Source organism: Diplotaxodon limnothrissa, linkage group LG5 (assembly GCF_057381915.1).
Source record: "Diplotaxodon limnothrissa isolate DT_005_m linkage group LG5, D_limnothrissa_male_GT1.1, whole genome shotgun sequence".
Lineage (NCBI taxonomy): Eukaryota > Metazoa > Chordata > Actinopteri > Cichliformes > Cichlidae > Diplotaxodon > Diplotaxodon limnothrissa.
In genome coordinates, this window is record NC_140600.1 from 37,917,966 (window position 1) to 37,942,998 (window position 25,033).

At 40.6% G+C, this 25,033-nt stretch overlaps 1 protein-coding gene across 1 annotated transcript in view; it reads right to left on the reverse strand.

Moving 5' to 3' along the window:
- The window catches only part of col2a1b (collagen, type II, alpha 1b), a 46,760-nt gene that overhangs the window by 16,430 nt on the left and 5,297 nt on the right, over window positions 1–25,033 (reverse strand). Inside the window, exons 4-33 of the mRNA XM_085353566.1 lie at window positions 23,930–23,962; window positions 23,023–23,055; window positions 22,726–22,779; window positions 21,578–21,679; window positions 20,808–20,885; window positions 18,805–18,849; window positions 17,469–17,522; window positions 15,977–16,030; window positions 15,113–15,166; window positions 14,823–14,876; window positions 14,685–14,738; window positions 14,544–14,588; window positions 14,192–14,245; window positions 13,877–13,921; window positions 13,623–13,676; window positions 10,989–11,087; window positions 10,641–10,685; window positions 10,245–10,343; window positions 9,985–10,038; window positions 9,650–9,757; window positions 9,337–9,390; window positions 7,875–7,973; window positions 7,307–7,360; window positions 6,455–6,553; window positions 6,134–6,187; window positions 5,716–5,769; window positions 5,253–5,306; window positions 3,534–3,587; window positions 3,122–3,166; window positions 2,935–3,033 (exon numbers count right to left, since the gene is read on the reverse strand). Coding sequence (XP_085209692.1) covers window positions 2,935–3,033; window positions 3,122–3,166; window positions 3,534–3,587; window positions 5,253–5,306; window positions 5,716–5,769; window positions 6,134–6,187; window positions 6,455–6,553; window positions 7,307–7,360; window positions 7,875–7,973; window positions 9,337–9,390; window positions 9,650–9,757; window positions 9,985–10,038; window positions 10,245–10,343; window positions 10,641–10,685; window positions 10,989–11,087; window positions 13,623–13,676; window positions 13,877–13,921; window positions 14,192–14,245; window positions 14,544–14,588; window positions 14,685–14,738; window positions 14,823–14,876; window positions 15,113–15,166; window positions 15,977–16,030; window positions 17,469–17,522; window positions 18,805–18,849; window positions 20,808–20,885; window positions 21,578–21,679; window positions 22,726–22,779; window positions 23,023–23,055; window positions 23,930–23,962 — 1,884 coding nt within the window. The remainder of the gene's footprint in view (window positions 1–2,934; window positions 3,034–3,121; window positions 3,167–3,533; window positions 3,588–5,252; window positions 5,307–5,715; window positions 5,770–6,133; window positions 6,188–6,454; window positions 6,554–7,306; window positions 7,361–7,874; window positions 7,974–9,336; window positions 9,391–9,649; window positions 9,758–9,984; window positions 10,039–10,244; window positions 10,344–10,640; window positions 10,686–10,988; window positions 11,088–13,622; window positions 13,677–13,876; window positions 13,922–14,191; window positions 14,246–14,543; window positions 14,589–14,684; window positions 14,739–14,822; window positions 14,877–15,112; window positions 15,167–15,976; window positions 16,031–17,468; window positions 17,523–18,804; window positions 18,850–20,807; window positions 20,886–21,577; window positions 21,680–22,725; window positions 22,780–23,022; window positions 23,056–23,929; window positions 23,963–25,033) is intronic.

The window sequence follows — 25,033 nt, forward strand, 5'->3', positions numbered from 1 at the left end:
CTCAGTTACAGTCGGTGTGAGGTTCAGTCGATATCCTGAAGCACACACGTGAGCAAACGATGGTGTTTAATGACTTCTGCAGAATAACATCGTTAAATATTTAACCCTCATCTATTATTTTGCAACAAAACCACTCCATCAGATTTTTGAGTCTTTTGATTTCCCCCCCGCAGACACTGTAAGCATGTCCCTCACGGTTACGGTGTCTGCAGACATGACTTTGTTATCGAACTCTGAATGTCCAAACACAGGGATTAAAAAATGTTTAGATATTGTGCTATATATCTTTGGAATGGATTATGTTTCTCTGTGAGGAAAAATATGAATCTGAATGAACTGTACATAATTTAAGTTTAACAAAATGAACTGCATTGCATCTCAGTCTTTACTACACTATATTTATCTAAAGCAGCTGACAGCCTGCACAGGGAGCGCAGGCAGGATGGAGTGGATGAAGACGAGTGTCTGGGGTGATTTGTGACAGCAGGATCGTAAAGAGAGTGAAAGGGAAGGTTTAAAAGATGGTAGTGAGACGGGTATGATGTGTGGTTTGGAGATGGTGGTGCTGACAAAAAGACAGGAGGCTGAGCTGAAGATGTTAAATTTTCATCGGGAGTGACCAGGATGGACAAGATTTTACAATGTGTATTTTAACTTTGGTTTATTGATTTTAGGTGATGGTTAGATAGCATGTACATTTTTACCTAGCATGGCTCCTGTCATGCAATACTTCCAAATGTTCTACCAGGGAAAGGAAGGTTTGTGCTCTCTTTTTAATCCTCCTTATACTTTGTATCTGTAATTCTGTTGTACATTCTTGTATAATGACAACAAAGTATCTTATATTTACTGGAATAAAATAAAAGCTATAAATGAACCAGTTTAGATTATGACCTGTAGTCTGGGACCTGATAGGCACTTAAGTTGATTCGTTTTTTTTTCTTTTTTTAAAGAAAATGCAATGCGATTCAAAACTGGAAAACTGAGCAGAGGTTTTATTGTCATATACTGTCACATACTAACTAGACTGCTCAGTGCAGCAGGGTGAGGACTGATGCTGCCCGCTTTCTCTAATTTTAGGCTGAAAACACCAAATATACGCTAAAATGCTGAGTACACACAGCTTAACTCGCAAACACTCGAGCTAATTATTATTCAATTATACGCTCAGACTGCTCTGTTTCTGCTGCCTGTGATAAGAATATTGAAAATCTCACTGTGTTTCGCAGTGGGTTGGGTGAACCTCAGGGAGCAACATTTAACCCTTGTGTGGTGTTCGTATTTTTGTTACTCAGCCAGTGTTCATGGGTCTGGTGGACCCGCTAGAGTTTTGGCTTTCCAAATTAACACTATCAAACAATTTTATGTTAAATTACTCAACAGATGTTTACTTCATCCCAATTACAAGCCATATGAACAGCAAACATGATTAATTTTTTTCCCTTTCCCTTTGTTAGATCACATTTATGAATGAATGTGCTTCTCGGGTTTTTTTTGTTTTTTTTTTATAAAATGTTATAAAAAAATAAATCAGTTATAATCAAGTGGAGTGAGTGGAAAGACACAACACATTTACACGTGAAGCAATATGTTTCACAACTAAATGGGATCAGCTGCTCATCAATGGTGACATTAGGCCCAGGGTTGTAAAACAGGGGGAGGTGGTGCACATACTTATCCCACACTGTCCTGATGGCAGCTAGCTCGTCTCTCTGCCGTCGAGCTGGTCTGTCGTCTCGGTTATCAAAAAGGAATAATCCTGGAAATTTTGTGGAAGTTTTCCAGAGACATTGATGCACGGAAAGGTTCGTGCCGGTTTCTGCATCCCACAGGGATTCTGTGGATTCCCCTTTGGACCTGAAAACTCCAGCAAGGATAAGAACCCCAAAGTAGGCCTTTGGGGTTCTTAGATGAATTTGGTCCATCTCATTCCACCTCTCTCCAAAAACACACCTTCCTTCTAGATTACTGCAATGCAGAAAAAATTTCTGGATGGAATCTGGGATGAAAAGCTCAAATGAAGACTTGATGTCCTGCACATGAGTAACTCCAGCCGTGTTGGCCCTGGCTTATCACAGTAACAGCTCTGCAGGGTGGCTCATTTCTTGGGCAAGAAGATCATTCAATGTCACCAGTTACTGACATCCATATTTCTTCACTTGCTGTCTGGTGGGCTTGTTCTGGTCCTGGAGCTGGCTGCAGATGGGGTACTCGTCTTCGTTTTGTTACTAAATGGTGCTCAACCTCATCCTCTTCTTCAAAGTCATGGTCAGACTCTGAATTTTCAGAAATGTGAAATATTCTGAAACCTCTTTGTCAACATCATCATCCGAAGCCCCTCTCTCTTCCAAAATCAATTGCATGGCCCTCGCAGTAGATAATCTTTTGCCATCTTGATCAGTTGTGATAAAGAACCACACTGGCAAAGTCTTATTTATAGTATTATGCCCCTAATTTGCAGGTGGGACAGGGTATGAGAAAATAAAATTTGGATCCCTCAAGAAAGAGGGTAAAATGTGCGGGAATGTCAGAGCAGACAGTGTTGATAGTTGAATTTTCAACAATGTTGCAACTTTGTGCGGAGCAGGAGGGGAAGAAAACACTATCAGCAGCACCAGAAAGGAGGAAGACAGAGTGTGGGAACACAGGACCTACACTTTCAACACTTTTATTAGACCTGGGTCCAGTGGACCCGAACACCTTGTATGTAATGTAAATGCGTGGGGGGAGGTACAGCATTCGGTCATTGAAAATTAGTTCGGATTTATGTTCTTCACAGAAAATAAGCCAAAGCCAATGAATTTCAGGTTGAAAAAATAATTCATTGTTTAATTTTTCTCTTGAGAAAAACTGAAAACGGGTCTCACGGACCCGAACACCATACAAGGGTTAATCAGTTAAAAAAACATGCTTGTTATTGGCTGCTGGACTCACCTTGGGTCCGTCAGTTCCAGGAGTTCCAGGCAGACCTCTGGGTCCCTGCAGACCCTGAGGGCCAGCGGCTCCTCTCTCGCCGGGAAAACCACGTTCTCCCTGAACAGTAGCACAGTGACAATCAGCGGCATGTATGTTAATCAGCAGCCTACAGTATAATGAAATTATGTTAAGATCGTGAACTTACTCTAGGTCCAGTGGCACCAGCAAGTCCAGCCTCTCCAGGAACACCCTTGAATGGTGAAAAGAAAGAGAAGCTAAAAGACCTGCAAGACTATCGCTGTTGAGATACTTAGTTATGCTTTATACTCATAGCACTAACCAAACTAAATTAAAGCCAAAAAGCAAATATTAAGTGTAATTATATATTTTTAAGAGTTTAGAAATCTGGTAGATGACATCTTAAGTCTTAAGACTTTTGCAGTCACTGATAACGTTGGAAAAAAGCAGCAGCGCTTAAACTGTTTAATTACCTGTGTAATTAATCTGAATCATGACCTTGGAGTAAGTACATAAATTCCTATCTTATACTCTATCTTTGTATACTTTTTTTTTATCTTTGTCTTATTTGTCTTATTTGATCATGAAAGTGCACAAACCTGATCTCCAGGCTTTCCTCCCTCACCAGGTGGACCAGGAGGGCCAGGAAGACCCTGTGTGCAGGAGAGAAGAAGCATTAACACTGAATGCAGCGAAGATCCAAGTCTGCACCCCCCTACGCTTCAGATGGTGTTATTGTTGCATGAACGTGTCTTCAGGCCTGCAGTGCTGACAGGAGTTACATATCACTTCCTGTGGACTGAATTATGGCTGTCACGTATGACTCCATCTTCCTGTCAGTATGTGTCTCTGTCACCGGAAACTTGGGAAAGATCAGGTGATTTGTGGCTGAATAACAACATCTTCTTTTTTTCATGTTGAAACATTTTAATTTACTGCATTGCCATGGAAACACAGTTCAGGGAAAACTCATAAGCTAAATCGTTAGAACATCAATAAGGAGCTTGGGAAATTGTTAATATGCTCGGAAAAGATCTCTGCTGCTAAAAGGTGGCGCTATGACTGGAACTCAGTAATGACATGTACAAGTGAAAGAGCCGCAGTTTGATCCTGTGAGGGGATACAACTTCCTCTGGGGCTGCATCACAAAGGTCATCTGGTAAAGAAACATATCTGCCAACCTGTTAAATATGCAGAGCCACCTGCTGCAGCCATCCTTTCTGAATAAGGGAGCATATGGAGGAATGTGTGAGACCACGCCTCTTAATCTGTGAATTCAGGTGTTTTCAGTCCTGTTGCCACATGTGTATAAAATCAGGCACCTGGCCAGCAGACTGCTTTTACAAGAACGAATGGGCTGCTCTACAGAGCTCATCATATTCCAGCATGGTACTCGAACAGGTTGCCACTCGCAACAAGTCAGTTCGTGAAATTTCTGCCACTGTAGATATTCCACAATTCGCTTTAGTGGCTCACCATGTAAAGTCACAGAGCGGGTTTGCGAAGAGTCAGCAGAGCATCGTGTGTAAAAGTCACCAGCTCTGCTGACTCACTGACTGCAGAGATCTAAGACTCCTCTGGCATTAACATCAGCACATGAAGTGTGTGCCGGGAGCTTCGTGGTATTGATTTCCAAAACAACAGTTTCCTGTAGCTGTAACGTGCAGGTGGCCCAGTATCAAACACTGAAAAGGAACATTTGAGCTGGCAGAACAACAGTTTCCTTATTGTCACCTATAACTAAAATTTGTTGCACTGCTGCAGCAGGACCTAATGTCAAGTCACAGTTTTGAACACTTTGGATTATAAATGTCTTTAGATTTTGCAAGATTAAGTAAAATTGCTGCACAGGATACATGTGCCCAGCAAGTTTGGCACATCTAGGTGAAACCATACGTGTGAGCCATTCTGCAACACTCATACCCAACATATGACTCGGTGACAGACGTGCCCAGTTTCAGAGTTTTTGAGCCCCTTTAGCTGCAGTTTTCTAGCTAAATAGTAGACATAACCTAATCTTACCGGGCAAATGTTTCCTGAATGCTCACAACACGTAATTCATGTAATTAACATACATGTTAAATATGTGTCATTCCATTAAAATATACTTTAATGGAATGATACATATATTTCTCTGTTGCACCATAAACAACTGTGATCATAGAAAAAATAAGTGGTTCCCAATTCTGGCACTGCTCAGCAGAAGAAAAGCAATAAACTGAAGTTTCTATGTATAACTGCACAATATAAAAGTAGTGATACAACTGCTCATATATGCTCACAGGTGTTATAGCAAAGCGTTAAGTATGCAGACTCACCTGGAAGCCAGAGGGACCAGGCTGTCCTTGCTCTCCTCTTTCTCCAGCAGGACCCTAAAAGTCATAATTACAGTCACTTTACAATTCATTAAAATTGTGCAATTTCACGTCTGGCTGACAGTTAAAATGGTGGGAAAATTCTGCAAAACCTTCCACTTCTTAGTAAACATTATAAAAATAAAATATTTATCATATACAAAATGTTCTCTAGTTCAAAAAGGTTTGTTTAGTTTGCTGAAACATAATCTTCAAAAGAAGTTGAAAGTCTGTAAGTCAGTGATGGTGTGACGTGATGTACAGACAATTTGGTCAAAGACTTTTTTTTCCAGACAGAGCTACGATAGAAGCAGTCTGGGAAATGGAGATAACAAAGACTGCTTCTAAGTGCAGACGTAGAAAAGGGATAAGATAATATCGGTGTTGAAGGTATATAAAGTGGCATGGGAGCGATAGAGATACGTACAGCAGGGCCAGGGGGTCCAGCTGAGCCAGTTTCTCCATCTTTGCCGGGCAGACCCTGGGGAGACGAAGAAAGAGAGAGCCAGAGGAGGATGGGGTGGGAGGTGGAGGAGGAGGTTTGACAGATATCAGCACTAAAGCCAAAGGTGATGCTCTTAACTGGGCAGACATCTGACAGATATATAACTGAGGCTTCTCGTGCTGAAGCTGGACTCTGTGAAACTGTGTACTTGAAAAATGAAGCTAATCAAAAGTTTATAGTTTCTGACAATAACAAATATTTGGCTCTAAAAAGAGACTTTACTTTAGCATAACATGTTTATGTTTTTATGCACGTGATTAATTAATGCTTCATAAAAACACAGCAGTCAATCTGAGGAGCGTTAGTTTCAAAACATAAAATGGAAACACGATGAACGTACTCTCAGACCAGGAGCTCCAGCCAGTCCTTTCTCACCAGACTTGCCAGGTTCACCCTTAGAAAAGCAGAAATAAAATCCAGTGGTTAGTGAAAATGCTACTGCTGATCCCTTTGCACCTATTGTGAGAACAAAGGTGGATACAGGTGATGATGCTCATCAAATTATATAAAATTACTCAGCAGCACTCCACATGTTGCTGAACAGGTACTGTGCAGTTTTGAATCATGCATTTATGTTTTAGAAAGGACAAATAAAACACATTGCAACACACTGTAAAATATTACTCCCTTATAGAAGGTACTTTTTTTTCTTTTTACTTACAGTTGCTCCCTTTGGTCCAGGGAATCCCATGACTCCAGGCTGTCCTCGGGCTCCCTGTGGACCAGGAGGTCCTGGACGACCATCCTCACCAGGCGCTCCCTGAGTAAAGTCAAGCCAAACGGTAAATAACTGCCATATGTTTCTCTAACAAAATTAAAAATGTGACTACAAAATCTAATTAATATACAGCAAAATTTATGACACACTGTGTATAATCCCTCAGTAATGTTACATCCATTCATTTAGTAATCCAACCAAAAAATTTAGCTGTTTGTTGCACATTTAGCCAAATATCATAATATTACAAATCTGAAATCATTATGCAGAAATGTATGTTGTATATCAAATAAATGTGAGTTGCACTATTTCAAATCCATTTATTTTTTAGGTGTTTAAATTAATTAGTGAGGCTTCAGTGAGTGGTGCAGCTTACAGAGTTTACGGCTCCACCGTCACTACTAACAAAGTGTATAAACATAAGGATTGAATGTTATCCTTAAAAACAGGAGACTGTGTGGCAAACGGAGCCCAAAGTGAAAGAGAAAAAACACAGCCCCCTGAATTCAGCGAGAACGTGGAAGAAAGCTACAGTATAAGGCTGGCGGATAATGGGCGGATAAATTTCCCACAATTCAATTTGATGAAACCACTCATGAGTCATTATGTGATCAGAGCACATTCGGTAAAATTACAAGTCTCTCCCTGGTTGTTTCACATGTGATATTAAAAATAACACACAGCTTTTAATACAGCAAGCGGATGCACAGCGTGTAGTTATTTCTCTTAATTTACAAGTAAACAACAACGACTAATTAATGTCTGTTACAACAAGAAACGTGTACATGAACATACAGAAGGTCCAACTTTGCCTTGAGGCCCAGCATCACCGGGGCGTCCAGTCAGACCCTGTCAGAGAAAGGAAGGAGAATTACTGGCTAAATCTGGATGAGTCATCGGGCATCTCTTTGCAGACATATGCTAAAGAAAGGTGGGATTACAGAACATATGGCACCATGTGAGACTGATTTTACACCTCTGACTAGCCCCCTGTGCAGGAAGCAGCACCTGCTGATGGAAATGACTAAGAACGGAAACATGAATGAGAGCACATTGCTCACAGGCTTCATTAACTCTGTTTTCTAATTTCATTTTGGTGACTGCACATAAACAATCTACTGCTGCAGCTGAAATTAAATATTTGAGAGGAAGAGGAAGAGGAAGTACAACTTCTCTATCTATCTATCTATCTATCTATCTATCTATCTATCTATCTATCTATCTATCTATCTATCTATCTATCTATCTATCTATAAATAAACATGTTCTTCTGAACACTTTTGAGATTTGTGGAAATTTAAAGCACATTTCTGCAGATCACCAGCATCTATGCGTAATAACGCGCTGTAGAGGAAGCACTTACTCTGGCACCGGGCAGACCGGGCTCTCCAGGGCGGCCGGGGTCACCGCTGGCACCTTTGGGACCGCTGGCTCCTGAGGGTCCACGCTCACCGGGGGCTCCCTGTATTATGAGGAAGAGTGTAAAGTCAAACACAGAGGACGGGAAACATCTCAAAGTTCAGAGGAGATGTGTTTCTCTTTTAGTAGGATGAACAAATTTCATTGACCTGCAGGAGATGAGAAGATTAAATTCAGACAGATTAATTGTGATATAAATGAAACTGTCCGTGGAAAGATAATATTTAATGAGATGTTGGCTTTGGTGATTTGGGACATGTAGGTCAGTGTGCGTGATGGGTTTGTGAGCTATGCTGCCATCTTGTGGGAGGCTGCGTGCATCGCTGCTGCCTCCTAAAGTGTGCAGGATGAAGTCAAAGGGAAACAAGTGTGCTGACAAATGGCACTTTTTTTTTACTCTTCAAGGAAAATAACATTTTTATTATGACCTTCAATAATTTGTGAATTCAGAGTGAACCCCAAAGACGTGCCTCATTAAGCGCATCGTTTTAAAATCTGCCAGCTGATTTGTGCAATTTAACTTGATTTAAAAAATGTTATGAGTTAATGAGGGGAAAAATGATTTCTCAGAGAAGTCATCACGGAGACCAGAGTCAATTTACGCTCAATAAAATGCTTTGTGGAAATCAGGTCAGCTGCTTTTTTCATATACATCGTGTTTTACCTTTTACAGTGTAGTCAAATATGTGCAGATTATTTATCTTTTCTGACAAAAATATATTTTGGAATTTTAAAGGATTTATACATTCATGAAAAACAAACAGCTAAACTGAGAAATAATCCTGTTCTTTAGAACTTTTACAACAGTTTCAGCAGTTTCAGCTTTCACAACCAAGAAAGTAAAATATAGATATGAATATCTCAGTTACACAGTTTTCAAGGTTTTCTGATGGCTTCTAGTCTACGTTTGAAGTACTATTATTTCAAAGTATGCTGAACTATTTTTGCTTAATTGGTCTTCTGAAGCGTAAGTTCGCCAATTATTAACAAGCTTATATCATCACCATCAGACTGGAAATGCTTTTATCGCTCAGTGAAGTAAATATTACTCCCTCCATGCTGCATGTCAAAATTCTCTACACTACCTACACTAAAATAATAATAATAATAATAATAATAATAATAATAATAATAATAATAATAATAATAATAACAACAATAACGTCATGACACAAACATCTTTTTTATGTCTTTTGGAAAAGTTTAAATTAAATGTCTGTGTATCACATATAACTGAATGTATTCACACACATTTATTCACATATACAGTTTTACACCTGCAACTACTGACCAGATGCCTAAAACATGCTCTACTCAGCTCATTTTGGCTGTTTGGAGCGCTTCACTTCCTTTTCACAAACAAAAACTCTTCTCTGGAGTGTCAGTGAAACCATCATGAAGCTTACCTTTGGACCAGCCAGACCATCTTGACCAGGGAAACCACGGTTACCGGGAGCTCCCTAAATGGAAAACACAAAATTAGATTTAATCTTTATTTAAACAGCAATATCCCAATCTCACAGTGGGCCTTAAATGGGCTGCAAAGTTTTACCCAACGAATACACACCCATCCATCACAGAGTAAGCAATAACAGTAAGTTAGGTGTAGGAAAACCCTGACACTGTGATATTCTGTGATATATTTAATATTACTTTCCCAAGAGTTCCCGAGCAGCATGTTTTAAAGAACTGGAAAAAGAAAGCATGCTGTGCACTTACTCTCTCTCCAGGGGGTCCCAGTGGTCCAGCAGAACCAGGCTCACCTCTGGGCCCTCTCTTGCCTTCTTCTCCTAGTGGGCCATTTGGTCCCTGAAGACCAGGTGGTCCCTGATGAATAACAGACAAGGTTAGTACAAAACTGGAAAAAAATATGTTGTACTTTTACATATTAAAGTAATACGTTTTGTTAGGTTTGCGTTCCTAAACTATGTGGAAATGTGTACTAGGTCTGTCAGATGACATAGTCTGAAGTGTTTGTACTGTATCAATGAATTCTGTTTTGCTGATGAACCGATCAGGGTATACAGACACAAGTCGAAGGAAACAAAACTCACAATTTCTCCTTTGGGTCCAGCCTCTCCCTTGAACCCTGCGATACCTGGGTCTCCCTAAACAGAGAGACGGAGAGAGAAACAATGCATGAGTTATTATGCTTTTAAGACCTGCTTTAATTATTTGGGATATGAAATGGACAACAAACATCAAGTGGTCAATTAAACTGCAAATACATTCAGATATATAAATAGATTAAAAGTAATATAACTCCAATGAAGGGGGCATCCTGTCTGTTATGAATGATTCACTCAGTACATACAGATGTTCCCTTTGGACCAAGAGGTCCAGTGGCTCCCTGAGGCCCGGGAGGCCCACGAGGTCCAGGGAAACCAGGAGCACCAGCGATGCCAGGAGCACCCTATAAAAAAGAGACAGAGAGAGGTCTGAAGTCAGTCAGCTGACTGATCACTGAATCAGAAGTATTTCATCTCAGCTTTTAAAGCTGGAATAGAAAGCTCAACATCATTCACTGCTTAATCGGTCAGATTCAATAAGAGATCACTGTAAATGTTCTGTATAGGATGCAAATATTATTAGATGCAGTAAAGTAACTCTGAAGTTGCAAGAAAAAAATTACCTGCATGTCTAAATATGAAAACGTTAAGTGAGAAGGTTGCACTTTGAAATACAGAAAAGGTAAAAATGCTAAACTTACAGCAGATCCTTTCGCTCCAGGGATGCCATCAGTACCGGGATTACCCTGCAAAAAAAAATAGCCTTTAATCAAATCCTATTAATTTAAAATGTCAGGTGATGTTGATGGAAGGGTTCAGGGGCTCATCTGACAGGATGGTGTGGGTGGGTCTACCAACAGTCTGTCCAAACAATGTTAAACTACAGCAAAAAGCTGCTTTTCCACAGCACAGTTCTCTCTGCTCACTAAAGAGAGTCTGACAAGTTTCTGAGAAAAACATGTAATAAAGAAACTGAGCTGCACTTTTCACAAAAAAAAGAAAGTGGTATGAACTGACAGATTTAGATAAAGAGATCTAGCATCACTTACAGAAGCGCCAGAGGGTCCAGAAGATCCAGGAGTACCAGACTCTCCACGAGGTCCCTGAGCACCCTCAGGTCCACGAGCACCAGTAGGTCCGGCTTCTCCCTGATCCACAACACAGAGGACAGATGAGTAATGTGTAAGCAGAGTACACAGAGTAACTGAAAAAGACTTCCAGATGGGCTTTTAATAAACAAATGTAAATAGAATTGAAAAGAAGAGTGATTAAAAAAATAGTTTAATTTAATTGATTTATGTAATAACGTCATATGTCTTTTAATAATAATAATAATAATAATAATAATAATAATAATAATAATGGATTGCATTTTTACAGCACCTTTCGAGACCCTCGAACCGGCAACCTTCTGATTACAAGACAAACTGCCAACTCTTGAGCCACGATCGCCCTTTTAATATGCATTATGGGATTTATAGGTTTCTTGGTAGTGAAATATAAATACTAGTGCTTGTAATTATAAAAAAATGGTATTGATTTAGGATAAAAGTAGATGCAAAATGATGCTGCAGACGTGGCTCTTTCTTATTGCAAACTTTATTTAAAAAACAGGAAGTAGATTTAAACTCTTTATGAACTTCTTACATTATGAATATCTTCTATTAAAATACTCAGTGCCCATTGCAATGTAGAAGTGCTTAAACCTGATCTTTCTCATCACCAGCAGGGGGCGACATCTCTAGTTACAGAAACAACAAGTCTGATTGTGTGGACATTTATTTTAAAACAGCCCAGAGGATCACTTCTCCTGCTGTATCCTCTCAGTAATCATTTTCCTGAAGAGTTTAAGGGCTCAAATGTTTATTCCAACTCTTACTGAAAACAGCACTGTGTTTATTTAGCAAATTGTGGTTCCATTTATAGCAAAATAGATAAAACAGCAGGGCATCAACTTGGTTGGAGCCAAAGTGTAATTGTTATACACCTACATGGTGACAGTTAAAACGCTGAGCTTGAGCCCTAAAGACAGAACCTGTGCGAAGTCTTGGTGGCTAATGCCATCTTTTATATACAGTTTGTGGGTCGTGGGAGCAGTTTGCCTTCAGAGCGTTCTGCCAGAAGGCTTTCTTCTCATCTTAACTTTTCTCCTGTTGCCATCTTACTTCCCTTGGTATGTCTGTTTTTTTTCTATGTTTAATATATCTCTAATATTCATATTGTTTATTGCTTTTGGAAGCTTTTAATATCTGGCTAGGAGGACTCTTTATCCAACAGCATAAAAGGCCTCGAGGTGACAGTTGTTGTGATTTGGAGCAACAGCATTTAAATAAAATCGAGGAGTAAGGATTAGATGTAGGAGGAGAAGATTTTTCAAGGTTTTGTGCTTCAGTATTAAAAAGCCTAACTCAATATTCTGAGCTCCCACCTCCTGCGGACGAAAGCCAGAGATTTTACCACAGTGGCAGTGTGCAACTTCATGCTAATGCATGAAATGTGTTTGTCATTCTTGCTGCGTTGCAGGCTTTTCACATGCAGTAGTAACTATAACCTCACATAGGTCAAAGGTATGTGCAAAAACATTGATGTTACAGCCTTTTGTAAATGCCAATAATTTACTGTCTCTAAAGATGAAGACAAAATGAGACCTCTGCCAAATTTGTAGTTTTTAAATTTTCCTTTAGTGGGGGAAAAAATCTCAGTATGTTAGAGCCAGTAACTCAGTCGCTGTTGGATAATAGAATTCATCTGCAGCAGGAGCTGAAGAAAAACTGTCCATCTCACATTTGTTTATTTCACAACGATAGTTTCTTTAGTTTTTGCAGTCAAGGTTCATATGTGTATGTTGCTTCTGTCTTATTAGCTTTTTTTGTGCCAGGACTGAAAGGACTTAAATGAGGCAACATCTCATCAACACATTTAAGAAGTTTAGGTTCCTGAAGGCATCGAAGGCATGAAACATAAACATACATAAAGCCATTCAGACTTTTCTGCAGATAAACACAAAACTATACTGTGCGTGTTTTTGAATATAACATGATGAAATTTCCAAACACACCCCTTCCCTCGTTTTGAGCCTAGCTTGCCTTCGCTATTTCAAGGAAACACTCCTGAATTTTCTAAAGAGACGCTCCATTTGCAATTCCTATGAGATTTCTTAAACAATCAAGGGGCTTGAAGAAGAAAGCAAACCACCAGCACAGGCCCCTTGAGCACAGATCTGAGCCTGTTTGCCATGGAGGAGAAATAAATCAGATTCAAACCAGAGACACAAAAGAAGAAAAAAGACAGTAAGGGGAGTGAGAGAGGGAAAATAACACTTTAAACCCCCCCCTCCTCCCCAATTTTCCACACAGATGGAGGTTTAAAGCACTTTTCAGTGCAGCACAGGCATCTCCAATTTCACTGAAGCATTTCATCTTGTCCCCACAAAATCCTCCCTGAGCTGGGTACTGACATTTTCTGAGATAATAACTTTTTTCCTCATATAAAGAAAATCTTCCTAAAACTATATTCACTTTAACTTTATTTTCGTGCAGAAAAATCCTAAATAAGTGATTCAAGTTTTTCTGGCAGTGTTCTGACAGAAAGAAAGAAGGCAAACAGTGCAAAAGAGAATAACCAGCACAAAGGTGAATATGAAGAGGTGCTGAGAGCTTCATTTAGATAAACATGTGACTTACTTTTGCACCGGGCGAGCCAGGGAAGCCTGGAGCTCCGGAAGGTCCAACGGGGCCCTACAGAGAGAAAATAGCCTGTCAGTTTGGCTATTAATCACTGACACATCCAGGTGTGAAAGATCAGATACTATCATATTGTGGAGATGTGCATGTAGAGAAACACAGCTCTGACTTCATGTACAGTATTTCCTACCAGATCTCAATGCAAATGTGGACAAAATAAAAGGAAACTACATGACATCTAAGAGGACACTTACAGGTGGACCAGCAGGACCGGTCAGGCCATCATTTCCACGAGCTCCCTGAATAAAGTGAACAGTGCATTATGAGGACAAGTCAGGAAAAAACACAGCTGGATAAATGATTTCTTATAATCAACAAATAACGCGACACAGTGTTTAAAGGTTAATGCAATTACCGCCATAACTGCCTAAAAGAAGCACCTGATAAATGCTCTAAATTTACTTCTTTACTGCTAAACAAAGAGAAGGGGTGACAATCCAACCATCTGTTATAAATTATATTAAGTTTTGTTTCCAACACCACAGTTTAGAGAGAAACATGGCACCTACAGCAGCTCCACTGGCTCCAGGACGTCCTCTCTCACCAGGCAAACCACGAGGTCCCTGTGAGGGAAAAGAAGAGGAGAAGTTCTCACCATTACCATCATTTACCAAATGTGTGTGTGTATACCTGTTTAGACATCTTTGTGGGGACCAAAAATTGGAATGTTACTATACTTGTGGGGACCAACAGGTTATGGTTAATTTTAGTCTGAGGGTTAGGGTTAGGCATTCATTTTTGATGGTTAGGGTAAATGGCTAGGGAAAGCATTATGTCAATTAAATGTCCTCACGAAGATATAAAAACCTGTGTGTGTGTGTGTGTGTGTGTGTGTGTGTGTGTAATGCCCACAACTCATACCATTGGTCCCGGAGCGCCGCTCTCTCCAGGAGAACCAGATTCACCCTGAACAGAGGATTTAACTGTTATTATGGTTCAGCAACTTGGGGGATTAAACAAGTGTCAAGCTGTGGGTCTGTCAGAAAAATCACTACATCTCACCTTAGCACCAACAGCTCCAGTCTCTCCCTTTGCACCGTCACGCCCTGGATAACCCTAAAAGACAGAGACGTCAGGTTACATGACATATAAACACCCGCCTGTTTATGCTGGAATTTCTAGGACAACAAACACACTCACTCTGTGCCCCTTGATGCCAGGCAGACCAGGAGTTCCCGGGAATCCACGAGCTCCCTGTGGCATGAAAGGAAAAGATGTAGACCAACATAAACAGAGGGAATCAACATGAAGCTAAGAGTATAAAGGAAATTACTTTCTCCACAAATACAAAGAGTCCAGTTTAGCAAACAAAGAGAACGAGAAATATTAAAATTCTTTCTTAATTTACAGATTTAAATAAGTTTGCATTTAAATGCATTAATAGTTCATCATCTAACTGGAATCAGCACCAGCTGACTGGAGTAACTCACCTGAGGTCCCGAAGGTCCACGCTCACCTGATTTTCCAGGTTTGCCAGCTTCACCCTAAAACAGAAAACAAAGACAGAGACAGTGAAGTGAAAACCAAAGTAAACCTGCATTTGAAGTTGTTATTTTGTGCAATTCTTCCTTACATATAAAAAACGTCTGTGTATTTTTTGTCTACTTGTATGTAGTTGAATAGACTAAAGAGCACCCTAGTGGACACAGCGTGTAATGTCACATTTGCTGCCATCATGTGGCTAAAAGGAGGAATTACTTTTTTTTTATGTCTGTGGTCCAAATGCTGTTTGAAGATTCTTCTGAAGATTGAATTCACAGCATACTTTGAGCCTCTACTTTGAGAAGGATTTGCGGAACACTTCAGTCAGCTGCAGAGCTGTTACAGCTAAAGGAGTAACAGCTAGTAACACCGCAAAAAACTAACTGAGTCCAAACTTCTATACAAAACAAGGATTTGCTCATATAAAACAGCATCACAGACAACATTCATCTGTTTATGTGGAGAATGCATCAGGACTCAGACTGGAAAGTCCTGCTGCTGAAATCACATGAGTGCACTTTTCTACTCTGAGCACTCACGCACTTTATACAACTAATTCATTCACCCGAGCCCTTTTTCTAAACTGTTTAGTGCTTACTGTCTAACATTCACACTCCGATGAATGCGTCGGAGAGCAACATGGGGTGAGTATCTTGCCCAAGGATATTTGGCATGCAGTCTGGTGGAGATTGAACCGCCAACCTTCCGGTTAGTAGTTGACCTGCTCTACCACCTGAGCTACAGCCACCTCACCTTTGCCAACCTGGCGAAGAGGTGAGGCATTTCATTTTAGTTGCAATGGTCACACTTACATCATCTCCAGGTTTTCCAGAAGGTCCAGGGGGGCCACGGGGTCCCATGGGTCCCTGTTGGAAACAGAAAAAATGAGCACAGGTGAGAAACTGTGAGAATCAACAGAGGGCAACATTATACACTTTACGTTTTAATTCATAGGAACTGGTATTCATAGCTGGTGTCTGTTTCCTGACAATCAGCTCTGTTTTCACAGTTTAAGTGCTACGCTCACTGATGCAAGCCGCCAATATTGTTTACTTATGCAAAAAAAGATAATGAACGCCTTAATTTAGAAAGGACACCATACTGTGTTAATCTGAAATGGGAATTGCTTTTGCTGATTGTATAAGTTACGTAATAATATTAATAATTATAAATAAAAGTATTCTGTGTCTCAGTAAGAAGGGTTTTGTAGGTCTTTACAGGCTTTCTTTCTCTCCTCCCTGGGTTGTTGTCTCATGACTAAGCAGCTGCACAAAAAGTACAGCTTTGGTGAAGGACAGAACAGAAGTGCTGATTATTAATCTATCGATGTACTGGCCTCCTCTTTGATCTGTGATTTTCCATGACTGGACTTTACACTTGGCCAACATTTTCACCCCTCTACAACTGTCAAGTTAGTTTCTGGGAGGAAGTTTGATTTTAATCACTCCTAACGATGCACTGGCACATTTTTAAAAGGGAAAGGCATCTCCGAGACGTTCTGTCTGCATATCTAGACTCCACATGAGCAGATTAACACAGCAGTGGGGAGACCTTGCATTGTCTACCTGCTGAGAGAATAGTGCTGGGTACAGGAAGGGGTTGGTGGTGTGGTTTCAGTGAACTTTGGGGGAATGAGGAGAAAAAATTAAAAAACTTAGAGAAGCAAATGTAGGAATAGAAAATAAAAACTGATTGGAAGAGATGCAATCTCCTCTCCAAGATGAGTTTATGGAGATAATGAATTGTAAAAATAAATATGTGAGGAAAGGAATGATTGCAAGGATAATGGAAGAATCAGATTTGACCTTTTTATTCAAAATATGTGTGTAGTAAGGTGGAGACAGATATTAATGTCAATATCTCAAGGTCTATATATTTCATAATTTCCATATTGCCACAGTTGGCAAAACTAACAGACTGTGAAATGCAACACAGGTATGTACAGTAAGCCACAGCCAAACTACCTAAAATAAAAAAAAGTGTTTAAACACACTTATTCTGGACAATTGGACCTCTCTGGGTTTTTATTTTTTTTATTCTTGGGTTGTTCTTGTGCCCATTTTCATACATGTTGTACCAAAATTATTATTTTTAAAAATATTTTTTGGATTTTATGTTATCATTCGAAGAATTTCAAGCTTTTTTATGGTTGAAATACCCCCTTAAAAACAATCAGTCACAAGAAAGCAGCTCAAGTCAAGCAGCCATGAGAAATTAAAAAAACAAAAAGAAAAAAAGAAATAAGAGCAGAGGCTTAGGGGTTTAGAGGGGACATGCAAAACCTCAGGAGGGTGGGATACTTACTGAATGTCCAGGCTCTCCAGCTTCTCCAGGATTACCTTGGAAACCTTGTGGACCCTGGGATGTGAAAAGAAGAGAGAGTCAAACTGTGAAACATTTTTTATACACTGACAAAGAAGATATTAATAAATGTCTGCTAATCTAACTACATCTTCAAAGAGGTATTGATTAAAGGGAATCTATTATGCCAGTTCCTAGCTGCATAATTTCTTTCTTGGACTCTGCAGGCTTTGTGCCATTGTCAAGCTTTGGTTTGGTCAAGGAGATAGGCCACCTTCTGTCTAAAACAGGCCATTTGAGTCCCTCTCCTTTCAAGTCCACCATCCCTTTAAGCCAGATTTCTTCTGATGAATTGCCCCTTGGACACAAAAGAACAGCAATGACATTTCAGTACTCACAGTTGGAGCTATGAGCCTGAAGTGGCCATTTTTAACTGCCTATCACAGGGAGCTGGAGCCTATATCCTCTTTTATTGTCATCACACAGAGCCAAGGGTGGAGAAACTTGCTGGGATACAGAGAAGTTTGAAATCAGGCTGAATTTTACGCTCATATAGAATACTTGCACATATGCCAACTGCAATATTTGAAATACAAGTATCCTTCATTGTAATGACGTGTATACGATAGAAGATAATCCACATTTGATCCCTTATGGCATCCGTGTGTCTGTTTTTCTAAATTAAAAGCTTCTAAGATTCAAAAATATACCATAACTTTAGAAAAGGAAGTCCTATCTAAAAGCAGACCAAAGTTGTTTAAGGTGGAATTGCATTTCTGCAAATGGGGGCTTTGGGCGATAAAATGATCAAGTTGAGGCAAGTCAGGTGGCACTGCCTTCAACTCAGCAGCTTCTGGATTCTTTGAGTAAGGGCTGCAGGTGGAGCTGGGTTACAGGCAGGGGTAGAACAAGGCAGGGCATTTGCGTGTGGTGGGGGGTGTAAGGTAAATTGTCAGGTGTTCTATGGTATGTCTGGGTCGTGGCACAGGAAAAAGCCCCGGAGCCTTCAGGGAGATGAAAGTATTCTTTACTTGCCATCTTCCTCCAGAGGAGAGCCGGAGCAGACGCTCGTGGTTGAAGCAGGGCTCAGTATAAACAGTCATTACTTAAAGCCTGTTGTATGCACTTATTCCTGAGGTTTGCACGAGTAGTGGCCATTTTAAGGTCAATATTGTTATTAAATACATTAAAGGAGCAGACAATGTAGCATATGCACATTACACATCACATTACAATTATGAGATTTTGCCATGTGTACCCTGTCTGTGACCAACCACAGGATCCTGTCTACAGGTGTGCCCTGTTTTGTGCTGTTTTTGGGAGTACAGGAGGTACTTACAGGTGATCCAGTTGGCCCAGGTGGTCCTCTAGGTCCCATGGGGCCCTGAGAAGAAGACAAGACAACACACAAGCAGCATGAAGATAATAGCAGATAAATCCACCCGTCCATGTTACACACATTTGAAAATACATAAACACGCAAATTACACAACAGCACAGTTAACTTTTTACAGTTTGCATTACTGGTAAAATTTGTTAAGTGGTCATTTTATCCACGCGAATTCACTGAGAAGCTATAAAAACACATCACCTGCTTTGCCTCAAAGCTACATAATACTCAGCAGCTCTCCTGTCAAAACCATAAATCATTTGAAATTCCTCCCGGGATCAGATTTTCTCTTCACTTCTTTCATCCTTCTACTTTCCTCAGTTAATTTTTCCACTCACTGTGTGTTTCTGTGGTTCAAAGGTCATAAGCTGAAGGGTTGCATTTTTAAGAGAGGAGGCTGAACTCTGCATGGCTTCTTGCATGACTCACTGTTGGTTATAGTGAAAATCTTCATCTTAGATAAGTGAGATTTCAGGCACCGGCTAAGCGGAAGAGTCTTAAACTAAATTGAACTAAATTATCTCCGACTGCTCTGCAACTGCGTCTCGTCGGAGTTGCCAAACTAATTCTGTAACAGTTTTGAGACAAATCCTTGTGCTTTTTTTTTTCAGTTCAAGGGAGTGAGCTGAGAGCTTTCAAGACCCCGAGTTCTTCTTATTAAAAAAAAGTTTGACTTCCGATGACTTTTGACAGCTGCTTGCTTGGATAGAAACATATTTCTTTCAGTAGTGTGGCTCTTATGAAGCCTCATACAAAAATCAGGGCTTGCAGCCAAAGAAAATGTCACAGCCGGGCACAGTGGTCCTCAGAATCAAATGAAAGTCACCTTTCAGTGGGTGTGGGAAGCCCTCACCACACTGGGGAGAAACGTATCAATGGGGCTTTATATCTGCAGAATGTTTGAAAGTGTGTTTGAGGGGCACACATATGTTTGTGTGTGTGCGTGCATTTCAGTAGCAGCATTGTTTAAATAGCTATGTAAGGCCAGGATATGAGCTGGGGTATTTACAGGTATATAAGAGGGTTTTAAGCTTTACTTGTGATTTAACATCAGTCCAGTTTGCTCTTCCACTGCTCTCTCCAACAGCAAGCTGGCATAAGCCAAAGTAAACGTAGACTTCCTTCAATAAGGCTCAGTGTTGTGGTGAGCTCTCAGACAGACATACGGTAGGACAGTCAGTAGGAGTTAAGCCACACACACACACACACACACTCTGACGCTAGCTGAGGGGATGTGATCGCCTTCAGTCCCCCTACCCTCAGAGCGTCTCAAACCACTGCTGGGCTGAGAGACAGCCAAGCCTCTCTGTGGCTCTTTAAACCAAAATAGCTCCCAGTATGCTCCTCACTCCATCACGGGCATGCTGCCATGCCAGCAGGAGCGGTTTTTCATGAGCTTGAAATATAATGAAGATCAATGGCTGCTTCCTTGGTTTATAAAATTACCCCTCTGTACTCCATGTGAGGTGTTTATTTTCCATTGTGACCCAGAACTTTGCAGCTTCTTTCCTCCAGCAGCAGGAAAAACGTGCCTTTTATCTCTTGGTTTCATCCATAAACCAACAACAAAGAAGGAAAAGACAAAAAGGGAACACTGAGTGAAGTCTTCATTGTTTCTTCCCGTCCCAGACTTTAAATCCTGCTTTGGCAACTACTCTTCTAAAGGGGAATGATGATGTTTCCATCTCACAGTTTTCACGTTTGATGACCAGGTGATGCTTCTCTAGTTCATGGAAAGAAGTTGTTTATGTCCCCCCAGAGCAGTTAAAGAGCAGGATGGGGATGCAGAGCAGATGCGGGCTGATGCAGATCTCTAACCCAGGTCTTCATGTGGATAGACTCAAAGCGCTTTGTTTTTGAAAACTTCATAACTTTAGCCTCATTGCAGATGAAATCAGGCGGTGATAAAAACAACACAGGAGTGGCAGCAGCTCTCATCATCACTTGCTCACCATTGGTCCTTGCATCACACCCATTTGTGCGCCGCCGGCCTTCTCGTCAAAACCACCAGCCATCTGAGCAGCAAAGTTCTGGAGGAGGCAAAACAAAGGACATATTTAGGATTTTTATAATAAACAAAAATGGTTTGTGGTTTATTATGTTTGTGAAATCTCAGGGAAATAAAAGTATAAATCTGGGTAAAGTATTTGACTGGAACAGAGCGAATAGATGACTTAATTTCAACACTTGCAAAGCATGTTCATGTGTCATGCATCACTGCATGATGCTGCATCGTTTTGGCTGGAGAGAGAATCAGCTTTTGACCTTCTTTTTGTCAGTAGTAGAGCTTAGCATGTGAATTCTGATGCAGACAGAGGAGAGACAGAGGGCATGTGAACCGTTCTCACAAAGACTCTCTTTCTTTTTAACTCCACCCCCCCAAAAAGCACTTCTTCCCTTCCCCTTCTTACGTCTATCATACTACCTCCACCACCCTCAGTCACCCTCCTTTCTTTTCTGCTACAAAGCATGAGAGGCATTCGATCTATTCTTTCCCTCTGCATCCCCTCACTGTTGTCTTTCTGCCTCCTCCCAACACCAGCAGTTTCCCACATCTTTTGTACTCTTGGATTCTTTCTTTGCTCCATTTCACCCCTCTCTCTAGTTATTCCAAGCAGCCAAAGTGAACCCATTCTTGGCCTTGAATCAGTATTCAACCTGTCAGCTCCCATGTCTGGAGTGAATGCTAGCCTATCGCCCTTACTAGACATGCGATACTCACTCCACCAAGGCCAGGGGGTCCATTAGGTCCTGGAGGTCCAGGGGGGCCAGGGTTTCCGGGGGTGCCAGGCTCGCCATCTCTGCCACGGGGGCCAGGACCTCCCTTAAATATAAATATAAAATTCAGATGAATTGAAAATCTCGTGTTTCACAAAATGCCCCACAAATCATTTTGTCAAATCTCAAAAAAATCAAATCGAGAAGCATTTGCAACAGATCAGCTCATAAATTCACTCACTAACTTCTTTCCCTCTATTCAAATATTATATGTTTCTATATCTGCAGCTGTGTTGAACTGCATTAATGCTTCTCACAACTGAGAAGACACAATTCAAGTACCAAAACAAATAGGAATATCATCTTATTAAGTAATAATCTTCCCATTTTGTTGCAAACGTAAGAGAGAATAAAACATGTGTAAGAACATGAAAGTGTTACATAACATATTTTAATTTAGCATTCATTAATTCCAACCTGTGGCCAACATTTGAGCTTGTGTGCACTCTGAATAAATGATTACACATTTACTCAGGTGATGATTTTCCTGGCCAAATTGGACTACCTGCATTCCTCTGTGCATGCAGTGACAAATTACCCTGCAAGGGAATCTCAAACAAAGAACCCGAGTACCTAAAAAACCCCCATGATTCTTCACAGTGGTTAGCCAAAGCTCGATCCGTCCTGCGCTTAAATCTGCATAAACAAGACGACTACATGGCATAAACTCCTCGCCTGCGGCCATTAGCACATCCGAGTGATGTTACATTATTGAGATGATCAAAGCCTTGCAAATGTGGTGGTGCTGATTTCCCACACTGACTGACTATGGGCCCTCTGAGAGCAGCAGAGGTTTACATTATGAGTCTCCGACAGCCTCACATCTGTTAAACACCCCAAACCTCAGCAGACCACACAGCCTAATGGAAATGACAGATGACTAGTTAGGCTGAGTCGCTCAGTGAAAGGCTACCATTCTGCAAACCTGCAACCTATAACAGATCCCCCAGCCCACTGCCCGAGACCTAAAGCTCCGATTCAATGACACATACTGTACTTCTTAGCTGGGCAGGGTTTGAGTTTCCTTTTTTTAAAAGTAGAAAATCAAGAGTCATTGAATTTTTTTTCTTATATTTTACACGTTACACTGACCTTCTCTCCTTCATCTCCTCTTGGTCCTCGGGGTCCTTGCTCTCCTGGTGGTCCCTGGGTGAACAGGAGATGGTGAAATAACTTCAGGCATAATCTCAAAACTTGTGTGTTGAATAACAGCTGAAGCCTTTTAACTCTACTACTGTTATATCAGATCAGTTTCCATTTCCAGTCACTGCTCTGCCAATTAAATGTAAAACCTATATAATTACTCTAAACACGTTCAGATACTACGCAGTGTCTGTAAAAGTGCTCAAAGGGGAATAATTATGAGAAAATGAGGAAATAGGTGCATACCGTTGGGCCAGGTGGTCCTCTTGGTCCTATAACCTGGATAAGACAAGGACAGAAGAAACAAACTGATAAGAATCAGCTGGTCTTGAATAAAACACATTTTTTAATCTCTGGGCCTAAAACAAAACTTGACATTTTCCAGATATAGTTGCACAAGAGAGGTTTTGGGAAAAATGATCTGTCTCCCATCAGAGGAGACTTGTTAACTGCTAATCTCTTCGGGCAAAGCGTTAGAAGAAACATACAATAAACAATGCCTTTGTATTTCCTGCCATGAGCTTGTATTGCCTCAGTGGGGTAAAGCATTTCCAGGTGCAGCACCGCAGCAGCAGCAGCAGCAGCAGGGAGCTCACTTTCTGTCCCTCCTGCGCTCTGCTGGCCTGTGAGGATCTTTATGGGGAATGTATGGAGCCATTATTGTGCTTGGCTGTCTTCTTGATGAGCGGCTTGGCAGAAGCGCTTCCCTTCTCTCTAACACTCTCAGTCTTATATAAACTGGTGGTGTTGGTTGTGTTTTGAGTTCATGCACGAAAACTTTTGATAGTTTCAGCTTAATGTGACATTATGATTTTATAAACAGAGCAACTTAAAACATTTTAAAATAGATGAATTTACTTACGCATTAATACACCAGTTATACTAATAATGGATAAAACAGTGGGGATTTCTGGCCTTCTGCTTGTGTGTGTGATGTATTATCTTTACTGCTGGTTTTACTAGTAGTTCAGTTACCAGTAAAGTACCTGAACACTTCTCCACTGCAGGCTCGCGGCGAGTTTTGAGTGTGTCTTGTGAGTTTAAAAGAAATCTCTGTCACTTCAGGGTTTACGGTTCTAACATAGTTAACAAACAAGCTTTTCCAAATGACAACACAGATATGCTGCATGTTATGAGTGTGGCATCAACTTACATCCGTAATGTCTCCGGGTTCGCCTTTCTGGCCCTGAGATAAGAAAAAGGTAAGAACACAACAGCAAATAAGATCGGCTCTATTAGTAGCTGAGAGTTTGATTATTTTCAAACATCTCTCAGTTCCTGTTTTTTTCTCAACCACACTCTGAAAAACAGCTCATAAGAGCCCATCTGATGAAAGCTTTTGATGGAATTTGCAGTTTTATCGGGAAATTGGTCACAGCAAAATGTTCAAAGTGAGTATCCCCCGCAGCGCCAGTGCACGTGTAAATATTGCACGCAGTGTGAACAGGAAATAGCTATTAAACATCTGCCAAAGCTCATTCATATCAAAGCCTCATCTCAATCCTTAAACTACAGGGCCCTCATGCAGCCCTGATATAAGTCTGCAGTGTTGGGAAGGTTACTTTTAAATGTATTCCACTACAGATTACAGATTACATGCCCCAAAATGTCTTTTGTAACGTATTCCGTTACGTTACTCAATGAGAGTAACGTATTCTGAATACTTTGGATTACTTAATATATCATCATGATTTTTACAACTACATGAATGTACTATTGCGGTGTGATTTATTACTATTACTGAAGGTTACTTGCCATAGCAATACCGACTAGATTTTTAAATCTTAATATAAATGAATAACAGTAGGTGGAAACTAGGTAAGGCTGAACTTTTTGCAGCGATCTCATAGAAAACTATTCCGCGTGTATATAAAACAGGTCCGCGGCTCCGAACCGTAGTAAAGGGACCTCTGGCTAATATGTCAGCTCCCGTTTCTGCTCGGTGACAGCTCGTACTTTCTGACTTTTTCTCTCTCCCTCACTCACAGACACATAACAGGTATGCACTAGTCCATTCTCCCTGCAGCACGGACTACACTGCCCATGAGGCTCCATTCTTTACGGCTATGCCTGTAACACTCTGCCTATTGCCTTCATATTAAATCATTTTTGTGAATAATTTTTTAAAATATTTCTTCACGTCATTATGCGGGCCGCAAGTAGAGGTGACATGGGCCGCGAGATTGAGACTCAGGCATTAGAGCCTCTTAATGCGTGTTTTGTTTGGGTTTCCACCAGCGTGGAAAGCAAAAACAAA